Source organism: Entamoeba invadens, assembly GCF_000330505.1.
Source record: "Entamoeba invadens IP1 unplaced genomic scaffold scaff_1105074725665, whole genome shotgun sequence".
Classification (NCBI taxonomy): Eukaryota; Evosea; order Mastigamoebida; family Endamoebidae; genus Entamoeba; species Entamoeba invadens.
The window spans coordinates 121,513-142,299 of NW_004191756.1; the positions used below are offsets into that span (position 1 = coordinate 121,513).

A 20,787-nucleotide genomic window follows, 5' to 3' on the forward strand; every position below is an offset into this window, starting at 1 on the left:
AATAGTTATATAATAAACATTGTTTTTATTACCAATTATTATTGCACTTAATTCAATTACAAACTTCAAACTCCACGTCAAACGACTGCAATAGAAAATTAAATTATAATTATTAGTTGACTCACTTCTCCATTTGCCAGAACGAACATCAAAGTAAAGAAGCAAAAATTGGGAGAAGACAAACTTCAAAACTTACAGCAATAAAAAAGACCTCGAAACTAAAAAATTCAGAACCCCCAAACAAGCCCACATGTTCATGCAAAACGAGAATATCCGCAAAATAGTCCAATGCCGCGAGGTCTTTTATAACATCGCTACATCTCACGATCAAATCGAGAACATCAACTTTGACATGTTAGGATGCTCACTGTTGGCCGGAATGGCTTTAAACGCGATCACTTCCCAGAACGATACCGTTCGAGTTAAAAAGTCGTTACAACTCATCGAACAGACCCCTAAAGGTCTTCGCTCAAAGTTTTTGAACGAGTGTTACAGTGCCGCAGTACATTTTTATAACGAAGAGAAAGGAGTCGATCGAATGGAATACCTTCAAATCATTTGTAATATAATCAACAACGCAGAGACTTATTCACAATGTTTCGACATCTTCAAGGTGGTTGTTGAACAATTTATTATTAAGGAGGAAGAAACTAAGCTCGAACCATCCCACTACACAAGAGTCCAGTAGAGCGTCTTGGGCTTTACTCTCTCCTTCAATGTTTTTATTGAAGTCTTTGAAACATATGTTGTTACTTTTCTGGTTTCCATTCTATTCATTTTTACTATTCAAGTCAGTTCTTGACTTGAGTCCGTTTTCCATAATAATAGTTATAATTTAGTACTTGAACTCTTCCTCGTTTTTGAAGGAAAATCACTTTTAAATCAAAAACGAAAATCATTTTTTTATGATTTGTTGATAAAAACGATTTGTTTGGAACTCTATCCCGTTTTTTTGGCAACAAAAAATGGAAATGTTTCAGATTTTTAGTATTAATAAAATATAGTTAAAATATAATAAAAATGTGTTATTATCAGAAATAGAACGATCACGTGGATTTGAATCAAATCATTTGATAAGTTCCAATTCTCATTAATAAAAAAGAAACTATAAAATCTAGTAATACCAAATCATGAAGACGATTGCGTTACTTACGGACTTTGGTGTTGGCGAGTATGTTGGCATCATGAAGGGTGTCATTCTTAAAACAATTAAAAGTCCGGTGAATATCGTTGATATCAAACATGACATTGAACCACAAAACATTCTTCAAGCGTCATGGATTCTTTCGACGTGTGTGAACTACTTTCCCGAAGATACCATATATGTGTGTGTAGTTGATCCTGGCGTTGGGGGTGATCGAGCAGATCTATTGATTCAAACAAAAACAGCGACATTCATTGGTCCGAACAATGGTCTCTTCACTCACACACTCAAACAAAACAATTTTGACATCCTCCACGTCTATTCACTCCACTCCAAAACGTCCTCCGCTACTTTTCATGGCAGAGATGTCTTCTCTCTTTCTGCAGCTCAATTTGCAAACGGTGACGTCATCAACGCAACGGAAATCCCTTTCCAAGAGATCGTCTATTTAAACATATCCAACAACACACAAGACACCATCCACATCGTTTCAATCGACACTTTTGGCAATTTAATATCTGACACACCAACTTCTTCTTTCACCCACAACCAACTCGCTTCGTTAAAATCACTCGAACAATTCAAAACAGGTCAAATCAGTGACGTTGCCTTTGTCAAAACTTATGAAGAAGGTGCAAAGCATAACATCGCCTTAATTCTTCTCGAAGGCAGTAATAACACGCTTGAAGTTTCCAAAGTCAATGGCAGTGCAGCTCGTCTTCTTTCTGTCACTATCGGTGAAACTCTCAAATTACATTTTCTCTAATTCACAACTTACTTTGCAAATATCTTATTCAAACACATTCTCACTTCCCATTATTTTTCTCTAAGATTTAAACCACAATCCACACAAATGAAAATTTAATACTTCTGATCGACCTCCATTTTGAGTTTATTCCATTCGATTCTCAGTTCTTTAGTGTCGACGGGTCTCAGTTCATTCGCCAAATCGTTCCTCTTCGCCAGTTCAAATCGTTCCGATGGTGTTGGGGTGAACAACGCCTCACCGTCCTTGAATTCCATTTTCAATCCCAATGTGACTGTTCTCTTCCCAAGTCTCGCTTCCTTCGCAGTCATCTTTTTTTTCGTCGGTGGGGTGTTCTGAAGTGCGCTGTAGCTCGTCGAGAGGCCGACAAATGTTCTTCTTCTAAACGCCATTAGTGCAGTTTTGCTGTTACTCCGTTGGTGATGACTTTGTTCTTGGCTAGAAGTCTTCTCCTCCAACTCGGGAGTCGTTGACCCTTCTGCCGGTTCCTCTCCTTCGTTCTTGAATGATTCAAACACAATCGCATTAAAGATTCGATTGGCAATTTTATTGATGTTCTCCGTGATCATTGGCAACGTGTAGTAAAACCCATTTGCGAATTTGGGTAACCAGAATGGATGGGCGACACACGTATATGACAAAAAGCTGAGTTCGTCGTTGGTGATCATCAACACTGCAGCATCATTGGAATACACATCACAGTAATTCGGCGCACTGAAGATCGTGATGGTCACCGGCGTTTCGGAACAACCCTCAAAATTCATTTTACACCCACTCTTCTGCACTTCATGCCCTCGAACTATACAAACTATGTCATTCCTCGCTAAAAATCGCCTCACTGCACTAAACCCATAATAATAGCTACACCCCCTCGTCGTATTGAAATCAAACAATTCATTTTGAAACTTCAGTTGTTGGTTGAAAGGGAGTTGGTCATAGTCCGAGTCATCTTGTGGGTCGCTCCACAGTAAATCACAGAAGAGCCCATCCTCTGGTGGTTCTTGAAATCTGTCGATGTAACTGATGTCCTTGATTGTTTGCAAAGAGGGAGAAATGCCTCCATGGACACAAAAGAAGTTACCCAAATCTGATTCAATGACAGCACAGAGGGGTAAACAGTCGAACGTGTTCATGATCTCGTCGTAGATTTGTGTGTTATATTTCCAAAGGCATTCTTGTTTGAAATTGAAGTAACTTGTCATCAGTCGGCACTCGTGGTTTCCTCGAAGCAAACTAACTCGATCCGGAAATTGAAGTTTGAGACAGAAAAGTAAGATGATGACTTCCGTTCCGAAGCACCCACGATCAACATAGTCCCCAAGAAATAACATCTTCTCACTCGACCCATTAAAGTCTTGGTATATATTACACAAATCATAAAACTGTCCATGGATATCTCCAAAAACTGCGGTGCGTCCAGTTATTGTGATGACATTGGGAAGAGCCCGGAGTTTGTCTTGCGTGCGTTTTAGTATTTGGAGAAGAGCGTCGGGGTGAAGTCTTCCTTCTTGCTTTAAATGGTTTAATAACGTTGGGAAATCAATGTTACCTGCCGTATCAATAAATTGGTCGTATGTTAATAGAAGGTCTATCATTGGGTCGACCGTTTTAATTGCTCGATCAGTGGTTGATAGTACGTTGGTAGTCATGAGTTGTTTAGGAAATAAGATCCAGTTTTTTTTGTTCCTATTCGATGAATTACTTAATTATTGTATGGTTTATTTATAGTTGTCTATTAGTATCACTGAATGAACGAAAGGAAGAAAATACATTAAAGTTTAATTTGTCATTTACAAAATATAATAGGTATTCTATAATAGCGAAATTTTATTTATTATAGTTTTTTTTAATTCAACGACCCAAATTAAGTTATCGACAATAATTATTAGTAACTAGTTTTATAGAATTTGTTATTTTTTTGCTTGAAATATAATAAAAACTAATTTTAACTGTTTTCTGTTTTTAAAAAGACTAAAATTGGAAAACGAAAAAAAAAATTCTAATATTTTTTTTGAAATTTTTTTGCCTTTTTTTTGTTTTTTTCTGATAATTATATTGTTATTGTTATTATAATAATAGTAAAAAAATAAACTAGTATTATAAGTTTGTTAAATAATATATAATTATGGGTTAATTTATAATTTAACAATTGCTTTGAGAATTATTTAAAATAATATTTTATAATAGTTTACTTAAAACTATAATTCTATAATAATAATACAATTGTTTTTGGTTTTTGTTATCAATTCAAAACTATTTAAATTCCCAATAAATTAGAATATTATAAAGCACTTCGATTCTACTTTCCTCATTTTTTAATAACAAAATATCAAAATAGGAAAGTGAATACTCACCCATTGTTATTCAATTAAACTAATATTAATATATATATAGTATTAAAATTATAATAATTAGTATTTTTAATACATTCATCACTCATGATTATTTACCCAAAACAAATCTTCATTTTGTTATTGAACATACAGTCCCCACTTCCGTCATTCTTTGTTGCGCAAAGTACAAATTACTCAAACAAAATTGTTAATCTCCGCATCAGTCTTATAAAAAGATTTCGAAGACTTCTAAGATATCACTTGATGAGTCAAAGCACGGACCAGACTCCATTGACTGTTGATATCACACAAACAAATTACATGCCATGGTTAGAACACAATTTTCCATGTGATTGCATAATATTCACAAACAAAGAAGTCAACAAAGTAGTTGAGAGTCTCTTGGGGTATTCCAAATTTTTTGAAGACTTTGTCTTCCTTTCGTTCAAAAAGTTTGCTGTTGTGATCTCAAAAGACTTGCCAAACTCCGACGAGACTATTTTGAAGCATTATGGGCATAAAGGGATCATGGAGTATGAGTCGACATTATCGCGTGATATTCTTCCTGGGCGATGTCATCGTATTCGAGTGAGTTACATATCTTTTGAAGAAGACAATGGGGGTATTAAAAGGTTAGAGAAGTGTATTAAACTCAGAGAACAAGCAAAATTATGTGATGAGGTACAACACACGATGACTCATGAAAGTGGATGTCATTGGTGTTTGTCATTTGCTTGGAAGAATGTCGACTTGGAGTATTTCATGTACAAAATAGCGTACATTTGTCGACTTCGTGATATTGGAATTTACAAGACACAGTTTGGGATGTCGGGGATACTTACAACACAAGCCCTCTTATATGGCAAATTGGAGTTAATGGGCGAAAACTTGAACGACTCAAATCTGCGAAATAACTTCATCAACGAGTTCTCTGGGCTCCGTAACATTTCCATCGACGATCAAATCAGTTTGAAATTAGTCGACAACAAGATTATTTCAAATAACAAAGCGATGGTAGTGAGAACGTTAGTGACGTTAGTCTCACAATTACTTGGCGAGGTAGATGAGACTAAATACAATGAAGAGAGTATAACAGAGGCTCTAACTTTCCATCCCAATTTGACGAAAGAAATCACAAAGGCTTTTGAAGTCAAATTCAAACCGTCAAGTCAGCGTGTTGGGGAGTTCTGCGCGATGGTAGAAGACTTAGAAAATCAGTGCGACTTGATAGATACTGGTAGAAAGACAAATGACGAGAGAAGGAAGACGATCATCAAGTCCATCATCATTGCATTGAAGTCGATACTTAAAACGAACTTCTATTGCAACGAAAAGTCTTCACTGGGGATGCGACTCGATCCAAAGATCTTAGAACAAATCCCTGGCTTACAGAAGACTGGAGTGTATACAACACTTCCTGTTGGTATTTTCTATATCAAAGGATATAACTTCTTTGGATTTCATGTGAGATTTAGAGACTTAGCTCGAGGTGGGTTAAGGACGGTAATAACTCGAGACTCCGACCAAGCGAAGTATGAGCGCAAAGGGATCTTTAAAGAGTGTTATAATTTGGCGCTGACTCAACAAATGAAGAACAAAGACATTCCAGAAGGCGGAAGTAAAGGAGTTATCTACTTAGCGCCAACGCAAGCAAAGACGGAGTCTGAAATAGTCTTTGAGAAAGTGAAAATCGAGAGGAGGTATACCACTGCAGAAGTCGACAAATACATCACTGAAAAGGAAACAGAGTATTTGTATCAAACACAACGCTCATATGTTAAGACTTTGCTGTCGCTCATTGTCATGAAAGACGACGCAATCAGTGAAAAGAACATCGTCGATTATTATGGCCGCCCCGAGCCAATTTACCTTGGCCCCGACGAAAACTTACACGACAAGATGATTGAGTGGATAGCACAGGAGAGTGTTCGACAACAATACTTTGCGGGCGCCGCATTTATCTCTGGTAAGAAAGCTGGGATCAACCATAAGAAGTATGGCGTGACCTCTTTAGGTGTCTACCAATACTTACTCGAAGGGTTGAAAGCCATTGGTCTCGAGAACAAGAATTACACATTAAAAATGACAGGAGGTCCTGATGGGGATGTTGGTGGGAATCTCTTGAAGTTACTCGAGAAGTACCAGAAAGGACGAGTTAAAGTGAATGTGATAGTCGATGGTACTGGGTGTCTTTATGATCCTCTTGGAGTTGATTTGGAGGTGATGAATACCCTTTTCAAAGTCGTTCAAGGGATTACCGCATACCCCCCTGATAAATTGAATGAAGGGGGGTACATAGTTCAGATCCAGACAACGCGAGTAAAGAATGAAGTGAGTCGTGAGACGTTACGAATTAAGAAAGATAGGGGAACAGTCGTAGAAGAGTATATCCCATCGAATGAAGCGATACGAATATATACTACCCTTGCTCATAAAACAGTCAGCGACGTATTTATACCGTGTGGGGGAAGACCGAGAACACTTCGCGTGGATAATGTTAAAGACTTCTTCATCGAAGATGTCCCGACTGCAAAATTAATAATTGAAGGAGCTAACTTGTATGAGACAGAAGACGCGCGACAAGTGTTGGAGAAGAGCGGAGTGTTAATCTTCAAAGATTCGTCAGCGAATAAGTGCGGAGTCATTTCGTCGTCGTTTGAAATACTGGCCGGACTTGTTTTGACCGACGAAGAATTCTTTGAGATCAAAGACCAATACGCCAAAGAAATTCTGTTGAAGCTTGAGGAACTTGCGAGGAAGGAAGCGCGGTGTATGATAGAATATAAAGTTCACCATCCTGATACGTTGATGTCTGAAATCTCGATCTTAGTCTCTCAAAAAATCAACAAAATGACAGATAGAATATATGGAGCTTTAGAACCTCTTGATTTGTTTAGTATTAAAAATACATTACTCTTGAATGTTGTTGTCGAGTATCTCCCACCTACACTTAAAGGTCATTACTTGGAATTGACTTTAAGAAAGTTAAATCAACAGCATATGAAAGCTATTATAGCAACTTCTATAGCTTGCGAATTGGTTTACGGAAGAGGTTTGGATTGGAAAATATCTGTTTTAGATATTATTCCAACTCTTTTGGCACAAAAATCTAATTAATCAAATCACATTTGTGAGATTATGACGTTTTCTTTTTTGTTTTTCAAATTGTTTTTTTTGATTGAATGAAAAAAATAAAACTTGCTTTGTCAAAAATTGAAAAATAAAAAAAGACAAAAACAAATTTGGAATTTCTTAGTTGTTTTGAAAAAATGAATAAAATTTCAGGAATTTAACGAAAGAAAAAACTCAAATAAAAATCAAAAGAACTCGAAAAGAAAAGAAATTTACATTTTAGTAAAAAAACCATAAAAAAAAACAATTCCTCTTTTTCACAGAGAAAAGAGAAAAAATAAGAAAACCAAAAAGATAAAAAACAAATAAAAAAAGATAAAAAAAATGAAAAAGAGAAATTTTTTCATTTTTCTTCCCCAAAAAAACAAAAATTTCGAACTTGAGAAAAAAAAAACAAATTACAAAATAATGGCGCAAGAACCTCAAGAAATAAAAATGGAGGGAGATCATCAATCTCTCACCTCTCACTTCTTGCCAACCGAAACGACAATCCCACCACCCCCTGTCCAACATTTTGACATGCAAGATCAAACGATGACTTCTATGATGACTCCCACCTCTTCTCTGATTCATACAATCGATGCACCACAAACCATTCTTCCCGAGTGTCCTGAGATCGAAGACCCACAAAGTCAAATCGTTCCAATGGGACAAGTCGGCGCAAAGGCAAAAAAGTGTGTCAAAAAGGAATTAGTCAAGGACAAAGATGGTAATATGTTCTATTGCTACACTTATTTGGTCAAAAACAAGAGCGGCGAAGAACACGAACAACACGTCTATGTCAAGAGAACTTCTAAGTCAAAAAAAGTCAAAACCGCCGGGGAGAGAGTCGTCGGGGGTCGGGTCGTTGTCGACGAGAAAGAACGAAAGGTTACAAAACAACATCAACTCCTCGCTGAGTTCGTCGACGCACACATCTCTCAAATACAGACTTATAACAAGTTCATCGTCTCAAGAGTCCTCCAAGACGTCAAGCGGGAACAACCTGACTCAAAAGTCTCTTACGGCCTTGTAAAGAAAGTCCTCGAACAAAAGGGTCTTCTCCAGACAAAAAAATCATTTTATAAACTTTAGTTCGTGATTTTTCGTCCTCTCTTTCCTCCAGACTTCTCACCTTAACTATTATACTATAAATAGTATAATAAAAATAACTATTTGGACATCACTTTTGTTATGCAGTGTGTTGTATAGTAACTATACCATCACCATTGGTATAGAGAATAATAATTATAAAATAAACCATTCCATATAGTTTCTCTAGATAGATTAAAAACTATTTTTAGAAAGGGTAAAATGGAACTAAAATATGTGAATGAGGAACTTAAAAAGTGTGAAGTGGTGGTGTATTGGGTCAAAGAGGTGAACAAAAAACAAACGTGTGTTGTGTTGTTGTGTTTGCACATTGAGTGAATTTTTACAGATGGTTTTGATTTTCTTTTTTGAGAAAACTGTTGATTTTTTTGAAGGGGAAAAAATAATTGGTCATTATCTTCAAAAAAGGAAAAATACAAAATTCGTGAATTGGATGTCTGTATTATTTGATGGAAAAAAATGTAAAGATAAAATCAATGCAATACACTTCGTTGTGAATTTGGTTGTATCAAATAGAACAAGACAATCTATTTGCCCGCGTCTTTTGGTGGATTCTTCCACTCGTCAGGGAACGTCACCCCCTTTCCAAGTTTCATCGTTTGCGCTCTGTTGATTCTCCCCAACGGTTTTCGTACGGGTGGAACAGTTAGGATCTTGTCGGTGTCTTTTTTGTCTTTGAGTTGGAGCATTCTTGGGGTATTAGGGCCTTTACCATTGCAGACATACATCTCGGCGGTGTTGTATGGATCGCACATCTTGTGCATCACCAATTTACATTTGATGCATTGGATGGAGTCTTTTTGTTTGACCGTCTTCTTACAAATTGGACACTTTGCTCCCTCTTCAATACTCGGAATGAATTCATGTGCTTTGTAAGACGTCTCTAATTTGTGCAAATTCAAATCGTCGGTCGACGCTAAGAACAAAAACTTTGCAGTTTTCTCATCTTTGCCAACACGTGTCAAACTGCCCGTGATCAACCTCACACCCTTTCCGTTTGAAAGGTCGAAACTTTGAATTACGTCATAATTATTCTCGTCAACAACTGTCAGCTTGCCGTTCGTCTCACCAACCCATACATTTGTCCCACACTCGACAATGAATACCACCTCATCAAAACTGAACTCGTGGAGCAGCTGTAGCTTCTCGTTGTATACATTCAATTTACTGACGTCTGGGTAGTAAGTCCACAAGTTGTTGTCGATCACCAGCATTTGCGTCGTTTTCAGTTGTATTTGCTCCTCCTTTTTCAATACAACTTTCGATTTCAAATCAAACTTGGAAATTCCCGAATTTGTAGCGATGTATAACAAATCGTCTTTAACTAAAATCTGCTTTGCAGCGACCGGAACACCTTTGTGCTTCAACACCTTGACAATGATTTTGTTGTCTTTAAAAGTGTACCTCACAAATTCGCTTGAAATCAAAACCAAGTAGACAACTTCCTTGTAACAGAAGAAGTCAACAATCCCCGGGTGTAAAGCATCTTCAAACGGAATTTGTGTAAATTTATCAACATCAAATATCATCACTTTCCCGTCCTTCGTCCCCACAAACAATTTTTTGTCAAATCGTCGCATCTTCAAAATTTCATGTTCGCAGGAGAATGTGGAAATAATGTTTGTTGGGTTTGCGGCTTCGACACATCTCACCCATCCAACGTTTTTGTCGTTGTAACAGTTCATCGACAAAAAGAGTTTATCTTGGTACTGCACAATGCTCTTCACCTCTCCTGGCATTTTGAGTGTGTCGTTTTTGCTCTTCTCAACTTTTTCGTGTAACTCAATTTGTGTTGCCAAATCATCCAACGACAACGGTTCAATACTCCCTCGATTTGTCTTTCTCAATTTGCGCTTCTCCAGTTTCTTTTCAAATGTCGGAGACACTGGAATTGTCTGATTCAAAAACGTTGGCGACTTCTCTGTGATAAGTTTATCTTGGACCGGAGAGCTTCCTTCCTGTGGTGTATTTGAGTCGCTGGATCCAATTGAACCAGATTTGAACAATCCAGTTAATGTGTCTGATTTTTTCCTTCTTTCTTTGTTTTGTAAGGACGTTCTCTTTACTGCCGTTTCAATTACCTTTGGCTTTGAGAGTTGGGGAACAAGCACTTTTGATTCTTTTGGTGTGCACATGGACATTCTTCGTGCCACACCACTCGACACGGACGCGCTGAGTGGTCTCTGTAATTTAGTGTCGTTATTATTATCGTCGTTGTCGTCTTTTTTCGACTCTGAAATAAAGCTGATGTTCTTTGGTACCTTGTGTTCTCCATACATCTTCTTCACATTTGGATCCAACGAAAATTGTTTGGTGAAGTTGCAAATCTCCTCGAGTAACATGAAGTATTCAAGAGTCTTATCGTTCTTTTTCTTCAAGTAATCGCCAAACATGTCTGCTTGCGTATAATGCATAATAAATGTGACGAGTGGTATTTTCTCGTTGCCTTCCAACACACTTTTGTTGTTATTTGACCACTTTCTGTACGCCGAGTTAAGCATTCTGACACAGTCGTCCTCTATTTTCATGAACATTCTCGGGAAGTAACAGTTCTCAGAAACGTACCGCTTGACGTCCTGAACCGAGAGTCTTTCAATTTCCTTGAAATGCCCTTCGGCAGATAACTTAGTCACAATTCTCAGTGCTCCCTCCATCATCTGATCTTGGTAATTTCCAGTCATAATCATCGTGTTCTGTTTCTTTTCTGTCTCAAGTAAACTCACTTTCTCCTTCATCTTGTCGTTTTCACTCTTCAAATTTTCAACAGTTGAGTTGATCGCACTCAATTTGTTCTCAATTTCATTCTTTTCATGCACAATCTTCTCTTTCTGTAACGTGTAGTTCTGATTGTTCTCCATAATCTTCTTCTCCAATATACTCTTTTGGAGTAACAAGTCTTCTCTGTCATTGTCTTTATTCCTCACGGCGTCGACCTTCTCTATCTTCCCATTCTCCATTGTAATGCGGACCATTAACTCAAGTTCTTTCGTCCCACAGACAACAGATTGGTCGGGGTTCATCGACTCTTTTAATGTCTGCAGTTCCTTGATGGTCATGATGTGGTTTTGAGTCTCTTCGTCAATCTTCTTGATGAGGTCCTCCTTTTCGTCTTTCAACTTCTTTAATTCGCCGATTAACTGTTTGATCGTTCCAACACATTCGGTGATTTTCCCTTTGAGTGATTCGTTCGAATCGCGCTCATCTTCTAAATCGCTCTCCAATCTGCAAATCCTTTGTTTGTCTCTCTGCCTATCTTCGTCAACTGCCTGTTTATATTCTTCAAGTTGCTTTTTCATGTTCAAAAGCATCTCTGGGTAATTCTCTTCTTGTCATTTTATGAACTTGTTAAATAATAGTATGGTTATTATTTGTGTATAGTTATTCATTTGGGGCGAATGGAAAGAAAAAGCGTTTAAGGGAAGAAAATGATGGTAACACAACAAACCTGATGAATCGTCGTCATCCGAGTAATCGTCGTCTGTCGATCCGGTCGACGTGGTGCCTTTGGATTTATCAGACCCACTTGATGAATGTGAGTCGCTTTTAGAGTCACTTCCAGAATGAGAAGCGGATTTGCTGTCGGTAGACTTATCGTTTTTGGTTGTTTGTTTTGAGGGTTTTTCTGCTGCGGGGTTTGTTGTAGCGAGTTTTGTTTGTTGTGATGTTTCCTCGGAACTGTAGCTGTCATCAATGAAGTGTTCCCCTTCAGAGGACTGTCCTTTCTAAGCGTCAGGCTGATGGCGTAGTTATGAATAACAAACAGACATATTAATTGGAATTTTTCAGCAAGGCGATAAATTTTTTTTGGTGGTGGTTCAAACGACTTTAATTTTTTTGAAATGTTTTTCTTTTGTTTTTTTGTCACTTATTTTTGTTTGTCGTTTCAAATTGCTTTAGATAAAACAGTAGTCGGCAAATCCATCACAATTGTTATTTTTTTGATTGATTGTATTAGACCAGAATGCTTTTTCAAGTTTAACCTATATTATAGCTGTTGTTTTTTTTATTATTTATCTTTAGTTTTCATTCAACAAAAAAAGTCATTTTATTATCGGGTATTTTTTTATTTCAATAGGCGAATTATAAATACGAATAATTCTAATTATTCCCAGAAATGGGAATTATCAATTGTTTTAACCAACAAAATCCAAATAATAGTTTATTTTATTATAATTATATTATTATAATAAACCAATTACTTATGAAAGAAAATCCTTTCTCATTTTGTTCTATTTCTGCATTTTTTATATAAATTCATTTTAAATCAAGAAATCACGAATTTGAGATTTTTTCTTATTTTCTTGGAATAGTTTAAAAACTATAATTATCCAATAAATAAAACTTTTTAATAAATAAATATTTATTTATTTAGCATTTTTTATATCTCATTTATTTTGGTCAATAAATGTTTTTATAGTCGCAATTTAAGAAAAAGATAACAGTTAGAGTAATCTCACTTAATCATCACATCATTTTAATTTCATTGCAAAACGAGGTAATTGTTAAAGTATTAGATTTATTACACAAAAACTATTGTGAATAATGTATTAGATATATTGAGGATATAGGAATTGTTCTTATACATAAACATAAAAACAGTTGTTCCTCATTTTCTCCGCACCCTGAATGTCCTCACTCCATAAGAAGCGAAGAAAGTTAAGCGCGAATGTATTTTTTAGTCTAGTTTCATTTAAATACCCTCAAAAACCTATTTTGTAAACCAATTTCTATTTAATAGTTTATTTATATCAACTGGTTAATAAAAAAGAAATTAACCTTCGTTTGTTAATATAATTAGTAAAAATAATTATATTTAAACTACTTTTGGTGCGACTAACATATAATAAAATTAATTAAAAACTTGAAACTAAACAAAAGAGAAAAGTTCAAACACTAAAACTCAATTAGTGAATGGGAGAGGAAGACACACAAGCAGCCTTAGTCCAAACTGTCGCCCCAGTCCAAATAGCTGCGCAGCAAACAATAGTCCAAGACGAATTGGTCAATTCAATTGGAGAGGTCTTCACCGATTTTTTAGTTCACTTCACAACTCACAATTACCTTGAAGAAATCCGTCGTGTTGTTGTCAATGACCAAAAGACAACACTGTACATTGACTTCGAACACATCCAGAGCTTCCACGAGATATTGTCACAAGCGATCCAAACGCGCTTTTCACGATTTGAACCGGAGTTGGTGCGTGTCGCCACGACATTCGGCAATCAGTATTTCACACAAGTCAATAATCGACTACCGCTTGCTAACACAATTACTTCGATTGGCTTTTTCAATTTACCAACCAAATGCACAGTACGTCAGGTTCGAAGTGAAATGGTTGGGCACTTGGTGTCGTTCTATGGTACTGTCACACGATCATCTGAAGTCCGCCCCGAGTTGTTGATTGGTGTGTTCAAGTGTTTGGACTGTGGGTTAGAGAGTGAGCCAATTCCACAGCAGTTTAAATACACGCAGCCATTGAGATGTACTAACAACGGCTGCAACAACACCACACGATTTCAGTTAGTGATGGATAAGTCAGTCTTCACCGACTGGCAGAAAATCAAAGTGCAGGAGTGCTCAAACGAAATTCCAAGCGGGTGTCTTCCCCGTTCTCTCGACGTCATTTTACGAGGAGACTTGGTCGAATTTGTCAGACCGGGGCAGACGTGCACGTTCATTGGGATGCCCATCGCCGCACCAGACACAACCCGACTTGCTGTCGGACGGAATGTGACTGCTGTCCAAGAAAAAGTGAAGCCCAAGCCTGGTGAGTTAGAGCATGGTGTCAAAGGTTTAAAAGACTTAGGTGTCCGTGAATTGGTATATAAGCCCGCTTTCATCTGTGGTTGTATTCAACAAGAAGATAGTAAAAATCGCAACGAAAATCGAGAGAAGCCGTTAACGGCCAAAGAGATGGAGATCGTCACTGCCATCAATCAACGCCCCGACGTGTTCCAACTGTTCATCGAGTCTTTTGCGCCAAACATCTTTGGTCATGAGAACATTAAAAAGGGGATTTTGCTTCTTCTGTTTGGTGGGGTCCACAAGACGACAAAAGAGGGAATCACACTTCGAGGAGATATTAACATTTGTGTGATTGGCGATCCCTCCACGGCGAAGAGTCAGTTTTTAAAGTGCGTCTCTACCATTCACCCGCGATGTGTGTATACCTCCGGGAAGGCTAGTTCCGCTGCGGGATTAACTGCAGCAGTATTAAAAGACCCTGAAACGGGTGATTTTAATATAGAAGCCGGTGCGATGATGCTTGCTGATAATGGAGTGTGTTGCATTGATGAATTTGACAAAATGGACTACTTCAATCAAGTCGCACTGCATGAGGCTATGGAACAACAGACGATTTCAATTGCAAAGGGCGGTCTTCACGCAACACTGAACGCAAGAGCCGCGGTATTGGCTGCTGCGAATCCGATCAAGGGGAGGTACGATCGAAATAAGTCGGTCAAACAGAATTTGAACATTGGGGATGCCTTAATGTCGCGGTTTGATCTCTTTTTTGTAGTTCTAGATGAGCCTGATGAGAGCTCAGATCGGAAGATTGCAAATCATATTGTCAATGTCCATCGGTGTTTAAATGCGGCAATGAAAAGACCAATCTCATCAGAGGCTTTGAAGCTATATATAAAATACGCCAAAACGATTAATCCAAAAATGACAAAAGACGCAATGAATGAGTTGAGTAGAACATTCGCAGATTTGAGAAGTAAAGATATCGACGGAAAAAACGCAAATCCATACAGAATGACAGTGAGACAACTTGAGTCGATGATCAGATTGAGTGAGGCATTGGCGAGATTGTATCTTGATAAACTTGTCAGAATAGAATACGTCAAAGAGGCAACCAATCTCATAAAACAGTCGATTGTGTTTGTTGAAAGTAAAGATACTCAACAGGCACAAACCCAAACAGGGATGGACGAAGATGTGATTGAAAATGTACTCGAATGGAAGTGAGATTTTTGTATTGATTGGTTTTTTTTTTATTGATTACTGTATTATAAAATTACTACAATTATTATATAACAATAGTACATTTTATTATTTTAAACAAAATAGAGTTATTTTCTATAAATATATTAACACCTCTTTGAATTAAAAAAATAATAACAAAAGAATAACAAATAACGATACTAATCACTTCCCGATTATAAAGTAAAAAACTTTAATACAAGACACTTGAGGTTTTGTTGAAATGACGTGTCAATTTCTTTTCAATTTTTTTTGTTCAAAAAATGGCGTTCAAAACATTTTGTCACCACGTTTTCGATAATGATAGAAATCTATTCTTAATAGCAAAATAATTACAAATCAACTAGAAATGAACTGTCTACAAAATGCATACAAACAAGTGAAACAAAAATGAGTAATTGAGATTGAGAAGGGTTTAAAAGGGTTGAAGTCAACTGAGAAGGACAGAATGGCCACGGAACCAGTGATTGATTGCAGCGGAGCGTTAGCTGCCCGACTTGAATGTTTTAATGAACTTGAGAAGAAGTACAGAGAGGAGGAACTGAGTTTGTATACTATATTATAAATACCATATCAATACTATAAAAGTATAGTAAAAGGATTCAACTAAGAGATAGAGAAGTCCGTCCCCATCACTGTGACTTACAAAGAAATGAAATTTGAAGGAAAATCATTTGTCACCACCCCACAAGACTTCATTGGGAAATTAGTCGAAGCGGGAGAAGTGAAAAAGGAGAACCCCGTCTTCGTTGCAAAGGTTAACGGAAAGCTCTGGGACTTAACACGGCCATTTGAAGAGGACTCGACAGTCGAGTACGTTGGATTTGACTGCGAAGAAGGAAGAGACACATTTTGGCACTCGTCTGCCCATTTGTTGGGTGAAGCGATGGAGAACAAGTATAAGTGCTATCTCCACACGGGCCCAGCAACGGCCATCGACTTCTTCTATGACTGTAAAATGACTGGAGCGTCTGGAGAAGGTGACTTCAAACAGTTGACAAGCCTTATTGATTCTTATGTCAGAGAAAGACAGACGTTCAATCGCATTGAAATCACTAAGGAAGAAGCTTTAAAGATGTTCTCGTACAACCCATACAAAGTTCGAATCATCGAAAAACTCCCCGAAGGAGCTACTATCACCGCATACAAAAATGGAAATTTCGTCGACTTGTGCAGAGGACCACATCTTGCAAATGCGTCTGCTGTTAAAGCTATCAAATTGTTGAGTGCTGGCTCTGTTCATTTGGATGGAACAGCTACTGGCGACTTGTTGCAGAGATTGCACGCCGTCTCATTCCCAAATAAAGAACTCTTGAAAGAATATATCAAAAGAGCTGAAGAAGCAGAAAAGAGAGACCACAGACTTATTGGAAGACAACAAGAGTTGTTCTTCTTCCACACACTTTCCCCGGGAAGCTGCTTCTGGTTGCCACACGGAACACGAATTTATAACAAACTGATCGACATGATGAGATCCGAGTATCGAGTTCTTGGATATCAAGAAGTCATCGCACCAAATATCTTCCTCTCAGACTTGTGGAAGACTTCTGGACATTGGCAACACTACAAAGACGATATGTTCTCCTTTGAGTGCGAGAAACAAACATTTGCGTTGAAACCTATGAACTGCCCAGGCCATTGTTTGATGTTTGCGTCACGAAAGAGATCATACAGAGAACTTCCAATGAGACTTGCGGAGTTTGGTGTGTTGCATAGAAACGAGTTGACCGGTGCGTTGCATGGGCTTACACGAGTCAGAAGATTTGTTCAGGATGATTCGCACATCTTCTGCACATTCGACCAAATCGAACCGGAGGTCGACGGTGTTTTGGCGTTGATGAAGAAGATTTACGCTATTTTTGGATTTAAGACGGACATCGCGTTGTCCACTCGTAACGAGAAGAAGTTCATGGGAGAGGTTGAGACGTGGAACAAAGCCGAGGACATGTTAAAGAAGGTGTTGAACGACTGCGGGATGCCATATAAGATCAACGCTGGCGATGGAGCTTTCTATGGCCCAAAGATTGATATCCGAATTGAAGACGCTCTTGGAAGAATGCACCAAGTCGCCACAATTCAACTTGACTTCCAATTGCCATTGAGATTCGAGTTGGAGTACATGAGTGAAGATCCTAAACAACCATTGAAGAAACCAGTGATGATCCACAGAGCCATTTTGGGATCAATTGAAAGATTCACCGCTATCTTGACAGAACATTTGGCCGGGAAGTGGCCTTTCTGGTTGAGCCCAAGACAAATCATGGTCGCAACCGTCAGTGAAAAGTTCAACGAGTACGGAAAGAAGATTGTTGACAAGTTGAATGCCGAAGGGTTCTACGCCGACCTCGACGAAACGGACAACAAACTTCCAAAGAAAATCAGAAACGCTCAGATCGCACAATATAACTTCATATTGGTTGTCGGTGAAGAGGAAATGAAGACCGAGTCTGTCAATATTAGAACAAGAGAAAACGAAGTCAAAGGAAAGGCCTCGCTCGACGATTTCTTGGCTCAGATAAAGAAGTTGCAAGAAGAAAAGAAGTGAATTGAAGAAGTTCTTTATTATTTTATTATTCTCTGATTAATGTTGTTTTGAGTAATGTAACTCAAAACAAGTCAATTTTGGTATTATCAATAAATAATTAAGTTATGTCATGAAACTAACACCACTCAATGCTGGGACCTACATTGACCACCACCACCACCTTTACCAAAAAAAAATATTTGCCGCAAGTGTTTTTTGAAGGAAGTCCACTTTTCAGCCACTGTTTGTGCGTCCCCATGTCACCCACTTTCCTTGTCCGTACTGTGTGGACGCGGATGTGGTTCCCCCCCGCTTGCGGGGGGGTCAGGGGGGATCCGCGCCAAGGGAGGACTTGGAAAGTGGGTGAAACGGTGCACAAACAGACTGTTTGAGTGTGTCTTCAGAGCCTTCTTTTCAATGCTCCGTCTTTCTCGGTTTCCACTGACTTGAGGTGAATTTTCGGCATTTTTTGAATTCGGGAACCAGACCTAATATTATCCCAGTTTCCTATTTACTATAATTTTAATTTGAATATGATTCGAAATAGAAAAAATAAATCTATTTTAAGAGGTGGTGGTGGTCAATGTAGGTCCCACTCAATGCTACTTTATTACATCTTTTATTCATATCATTTATTAACTATTATTATTATTTATAATTTGATAAATTTATTAAATAAATTAAAAAATTTCTTTATTTTTTTAAATAAACTCTGTTTGAAAAAATAAAAATGCATTTGCCGGGACTCGAACCCGGATCTCCACCTTGGAAGGGTGGAATTCTGCCCTTAGACCACAAATGCTTCTTGAAAGAATTTTTTTTTATTAAATAGTAATGTAAAAAATTACAAAATGAAAGGGTTATTGAGCAAAACAAATAAAGCTTCATTGTTTAGGTAATTCAATTGAAAATTCCTTTTAAAACGAAATTAGATTCAAGCTTATGTGAAAGTTCGAGGGATTAAAAAACTTATATAATATATTTATCAATAAATATATTATAAGGAAATCAAATTATTATAATAATAAAATAATTCTCAACCAAAAATACAACAAAAACATCAAAACTTTTTTGTTGTTTTCTTAACCAATTTCTATCTATATATTTTCATTGAAATAATAAAAGGCGTTGTCCATTTACTATTCAAAACTCAAACGTTATATTTTGTTTTTACAAAAGTGTTTTTATTATTACAGATTTTAACAAAAAATATTATAAATTCTAATTTGAATACAATTTTTAGAAACAAATGGTAATGAAAAAGAGAGTAAAAAGGAAATTTCTTTTTATAAAACCGTTAATAAAACAATGATAGTTATTAATAAAAAACTATAGTATTTATTGTTTTTTATAAATTGAGAATAGTACCTATATTTATTTGTTTTTGTATAATTTGGATAAAACATCAAACTGCTACCTTTTTCTAAAATTGACAAATTTTATGAATAAAATTTAAAACATCCCTTTTTAATAGAACCTTGACTTTTTCAGTCTGATTGCTTTTTCTCAAAAAACACAATAAAAATGATGTTTTAACTTTGTATTTCACATGTTCTATTTGTTCTATATTCTCATTGTTGCAAGTGCATTTGATTTTGATAGTTGGGTGATTAAATTCAACAAACGTTTCTCGGCTGTCGAGTCACTCAGACGTCGTGCCATATTTGTTCAAAATGCCAGATTTGTTGATGAATTCAACAAACACAACACTTTTAAACTTGGGGTTGATGGTCCTTTCGCTGCACATACACACCAAGAATATCTCTCGACTTTGTCTCACAAACCCAATACCCAAGAAAGTTATGTTGAGCCACATACAAAAGAGGCACTTAAATCTTTCCCAGAATCACTCGACTTAAGACAACAAGGTAAAGTTACAAAAGTTAAAGACCAAAATCCATGTGGAAGTTGTTATTCATTTGGTGCTCTGGCTTCATTAGAAGGAAGACTTCTTTTCGTAGGCGGCAATGTGGACACACTTGATTTGTCTGAAGAACAAATTGTAAGGTGTTCTCCCAATAATGGTTGTAATGGAGGAACGGGATCTGTTGTTTATGACTACATCAAGGGAAATGGAATATTACAAGAGAAGGACTATCCATACACCGCTTCAGATGGAAAATGTGAAGCTGATCTTACTTATATTTTTGCCACCGTTGAAGGATACAAATATATAACCAGAAAGGATAATGACGCACTGAAAAGTGCACTTGTTGATGGAGTTGTCGATGTTTCGATTGATGCCTCTTCTCCAAAGTTTTCATTGTACAAAAGTGGAGTGTATCATGACACAAAGTGCAAAACTTCTCTTTTAAGTTTGAACCATGAAATAGCAGCCGTAGGATATGGAAAGTTAAATGGTGAAGAATATTGGATAGTGAAGAACTCTTGGGGAACAAATTGGGGAGAAAATGGCTACATCTTGATGGCGATGGAAGGAAACACGTGTGGTGTCACTTCAGAACCCATTATCCCAACTGGAGTCAAATACCTCTGATCTAAACATTTTATGTTTTCGTTTTTGTTGTTGTTTTACTTAGCAACTGATAATAACACAAATTATTTTATGGTTTAATATTTTCATTACAATTGTTCGGTGATTTGAAACAAGAAGAGCAAAAGGATTTTAGGTTTATATTTCCAAACCAAAATATGTGTTTCTTTGCTCAAATAAACAACTTTTGTGTGTTTAAAGATATCATGTTGTTTACAATATAAAAATAAAAAAAACACGTTTTTTTTTCAAACACAACTAAAATTAATAACCAACCGTTTTTCTCAAAACATTGATCATTGACAAAAGATAGTG

General features: G+C 36.9%; 9 protein-coding genes across 9 annotated transcripts; 7 read left to right on the plus strand and 2 right to left on the minus strand.

The window, feature by feature from the left end:
* Nucleotides 1–250: 250 nt before the first annotated feature.
* Nucleotides 251–688, plus strand: EIN_284110 (hypothetical protein; the record flags this gene model as incomplete). The annotated part of the gene is made up of 1 exon (XM_004184153.1): nt 251–688. The coding sequence occupies one exon, from the start codon at nt 251–253 to the stop codon at nt 686–688; it is 438 nt and encodes a 145-aa protein (XP_004184201.1).
* Nucleotides 689–1,130: 442 nt separating this feature from the next.
* Nucleotides 1,131–1,910, plus strand: EIN_284120 (hypothetical protein; the record flags this gene model as incomplete). Its single annotated transcript, XM_004184154.1, has 1 exon — nt 1,131–1,910. One exon carries the CDS (start codon nt 1,131–1,133, stop codon nt 1,908–1,910), a length of 780 nt encoding a protein of 259 aa, XP_004184202.1.
* Nucleotides 1,911–2,005: 95 nt separating this feature from the next.
* Nucleotides 2,006–3,559, minus strand: EIN_284130 (serine/threonine protein phosphatase 2B catalytic subunit A1, putative; the record flags this gene model as incomplete). Its single annotated transcript, XM_004184155.1, has 1 exon — nt 2,006–3,559. The coding sequence occupies one exon, from the start codon at nt 3,557–3,559 to the stop codon at nt 2,006–2,008; it is 1,554 nt and encodes a 517-aa protein (XP_004184203.1).
* Nucleotides 3,560–4,507: 948 nt separating this feature from the next.
* EIN_284140 (glutamate dehydrogenase, putative) lies at nt 4,508–7,360 on the plus strand (the record flags this gene model as incomplete). The annotated part of the gene is made up of 1 exon (XM_004184156.1): nt 4,508–7,360. The coding sequence occupies one exon, from the start codon at nt 4,508–4,510 to the stop codon at nt 7,358–7,360; it is 2,853 nt and encodes a 950-aa protein (XP_004184204.1).
* A 423-nt stretch (nt 7,361–7,783) lies between these two features.
* EIN_284150 (hypothetical protein) lies at nt 7,784–8,449 on the plus strand (the record flags this gene model as incomplete). Its single annotated transcript, XM_004184157.1, has 1 exon — nt 7,784–8,449. One exon carries the CDS (start codon nt 7,784–7,786, stop codon nt 8,447–8,449), a length of 666 nt encoding a protein of 221 aa, XP_004184205.1.
* A 545-nt stretch (nt 8,450–8,994) lies between these two features.
* Nucleotides 8,995–12,234, minus strand: EIN_284160 (hypothetical protein; the record flags this gene model as incomplete). The annotated part of the gene is made up of 3 exons (XM_004184158.1): nt 8,995–11,789; nt 11,913–12,189; nt 12,229–12,234. The coding sequence occupies 3 exons, from the start codon at nt 12,232–12,234 to the stop codon at nt 8,995–8,997; spliced, it is 3,078 nt and encodes a 1,025-aa protein (XP_004184206.1).
* A 1,144-nt stretch (nt 12,235–13,378) lies between these two features.
* Nucleotides 13,379–15,439, plus strand: EIN_284170 (DNA replication licensing factor mcm6, putative; the record flags this gene model as incomplete). Its single annotated transcript, XM_004184159.1, has 1 exon — nt 13,379–15,439. One exon carries the CDS (start codon nt 13,379–13,381, stop codon nt 15,437–15,439), a length of 2,061 nt encoding a protein of 686 aa, XP_004184207.1.
* Nucleotides 15,440–15,902: 463 nt separating this feature from the next.
* EIN_284180 (threonyl-tRNA synthetase, cytoplasmic, putative) lies at nt 15,903–17,999 on the plus strand (the record flags this gene model as incomplete). The annotated part of the gene is made up of 2 exons (XM_004184160.1): nt 15,903–15,999; nt 16,072–17,999. The coding sequence occupies 2 exons, from the start codon at nt 15,903–15,905 to the stop codon at nt 17,997–17,999; spliced, it is 2,025 nt and encodes a 674-aa protein (XP_004184208.1).
* Nucleotides 18,000–19,527: 1,528 nt separating this feature from the next.
* On the plus strand, nt 19,528–20,475 carry EIN_284190 (cysteine proteinase 2 precursor, putative; the record flags this gene model as incomplete). The annotated part of the gene is made up of 1 exon (XM_004184161.1): nt 19,528–20,475. One exon carries the CDS (start codon nt 19,528–19,530, stop codon nt 20,473–20,475), a length of 948 nt encoding a protein of 315 aa, XP_004184209.1.
* Nucleotides 20,476–20,787: the final 312 nt, after the last annotated feature.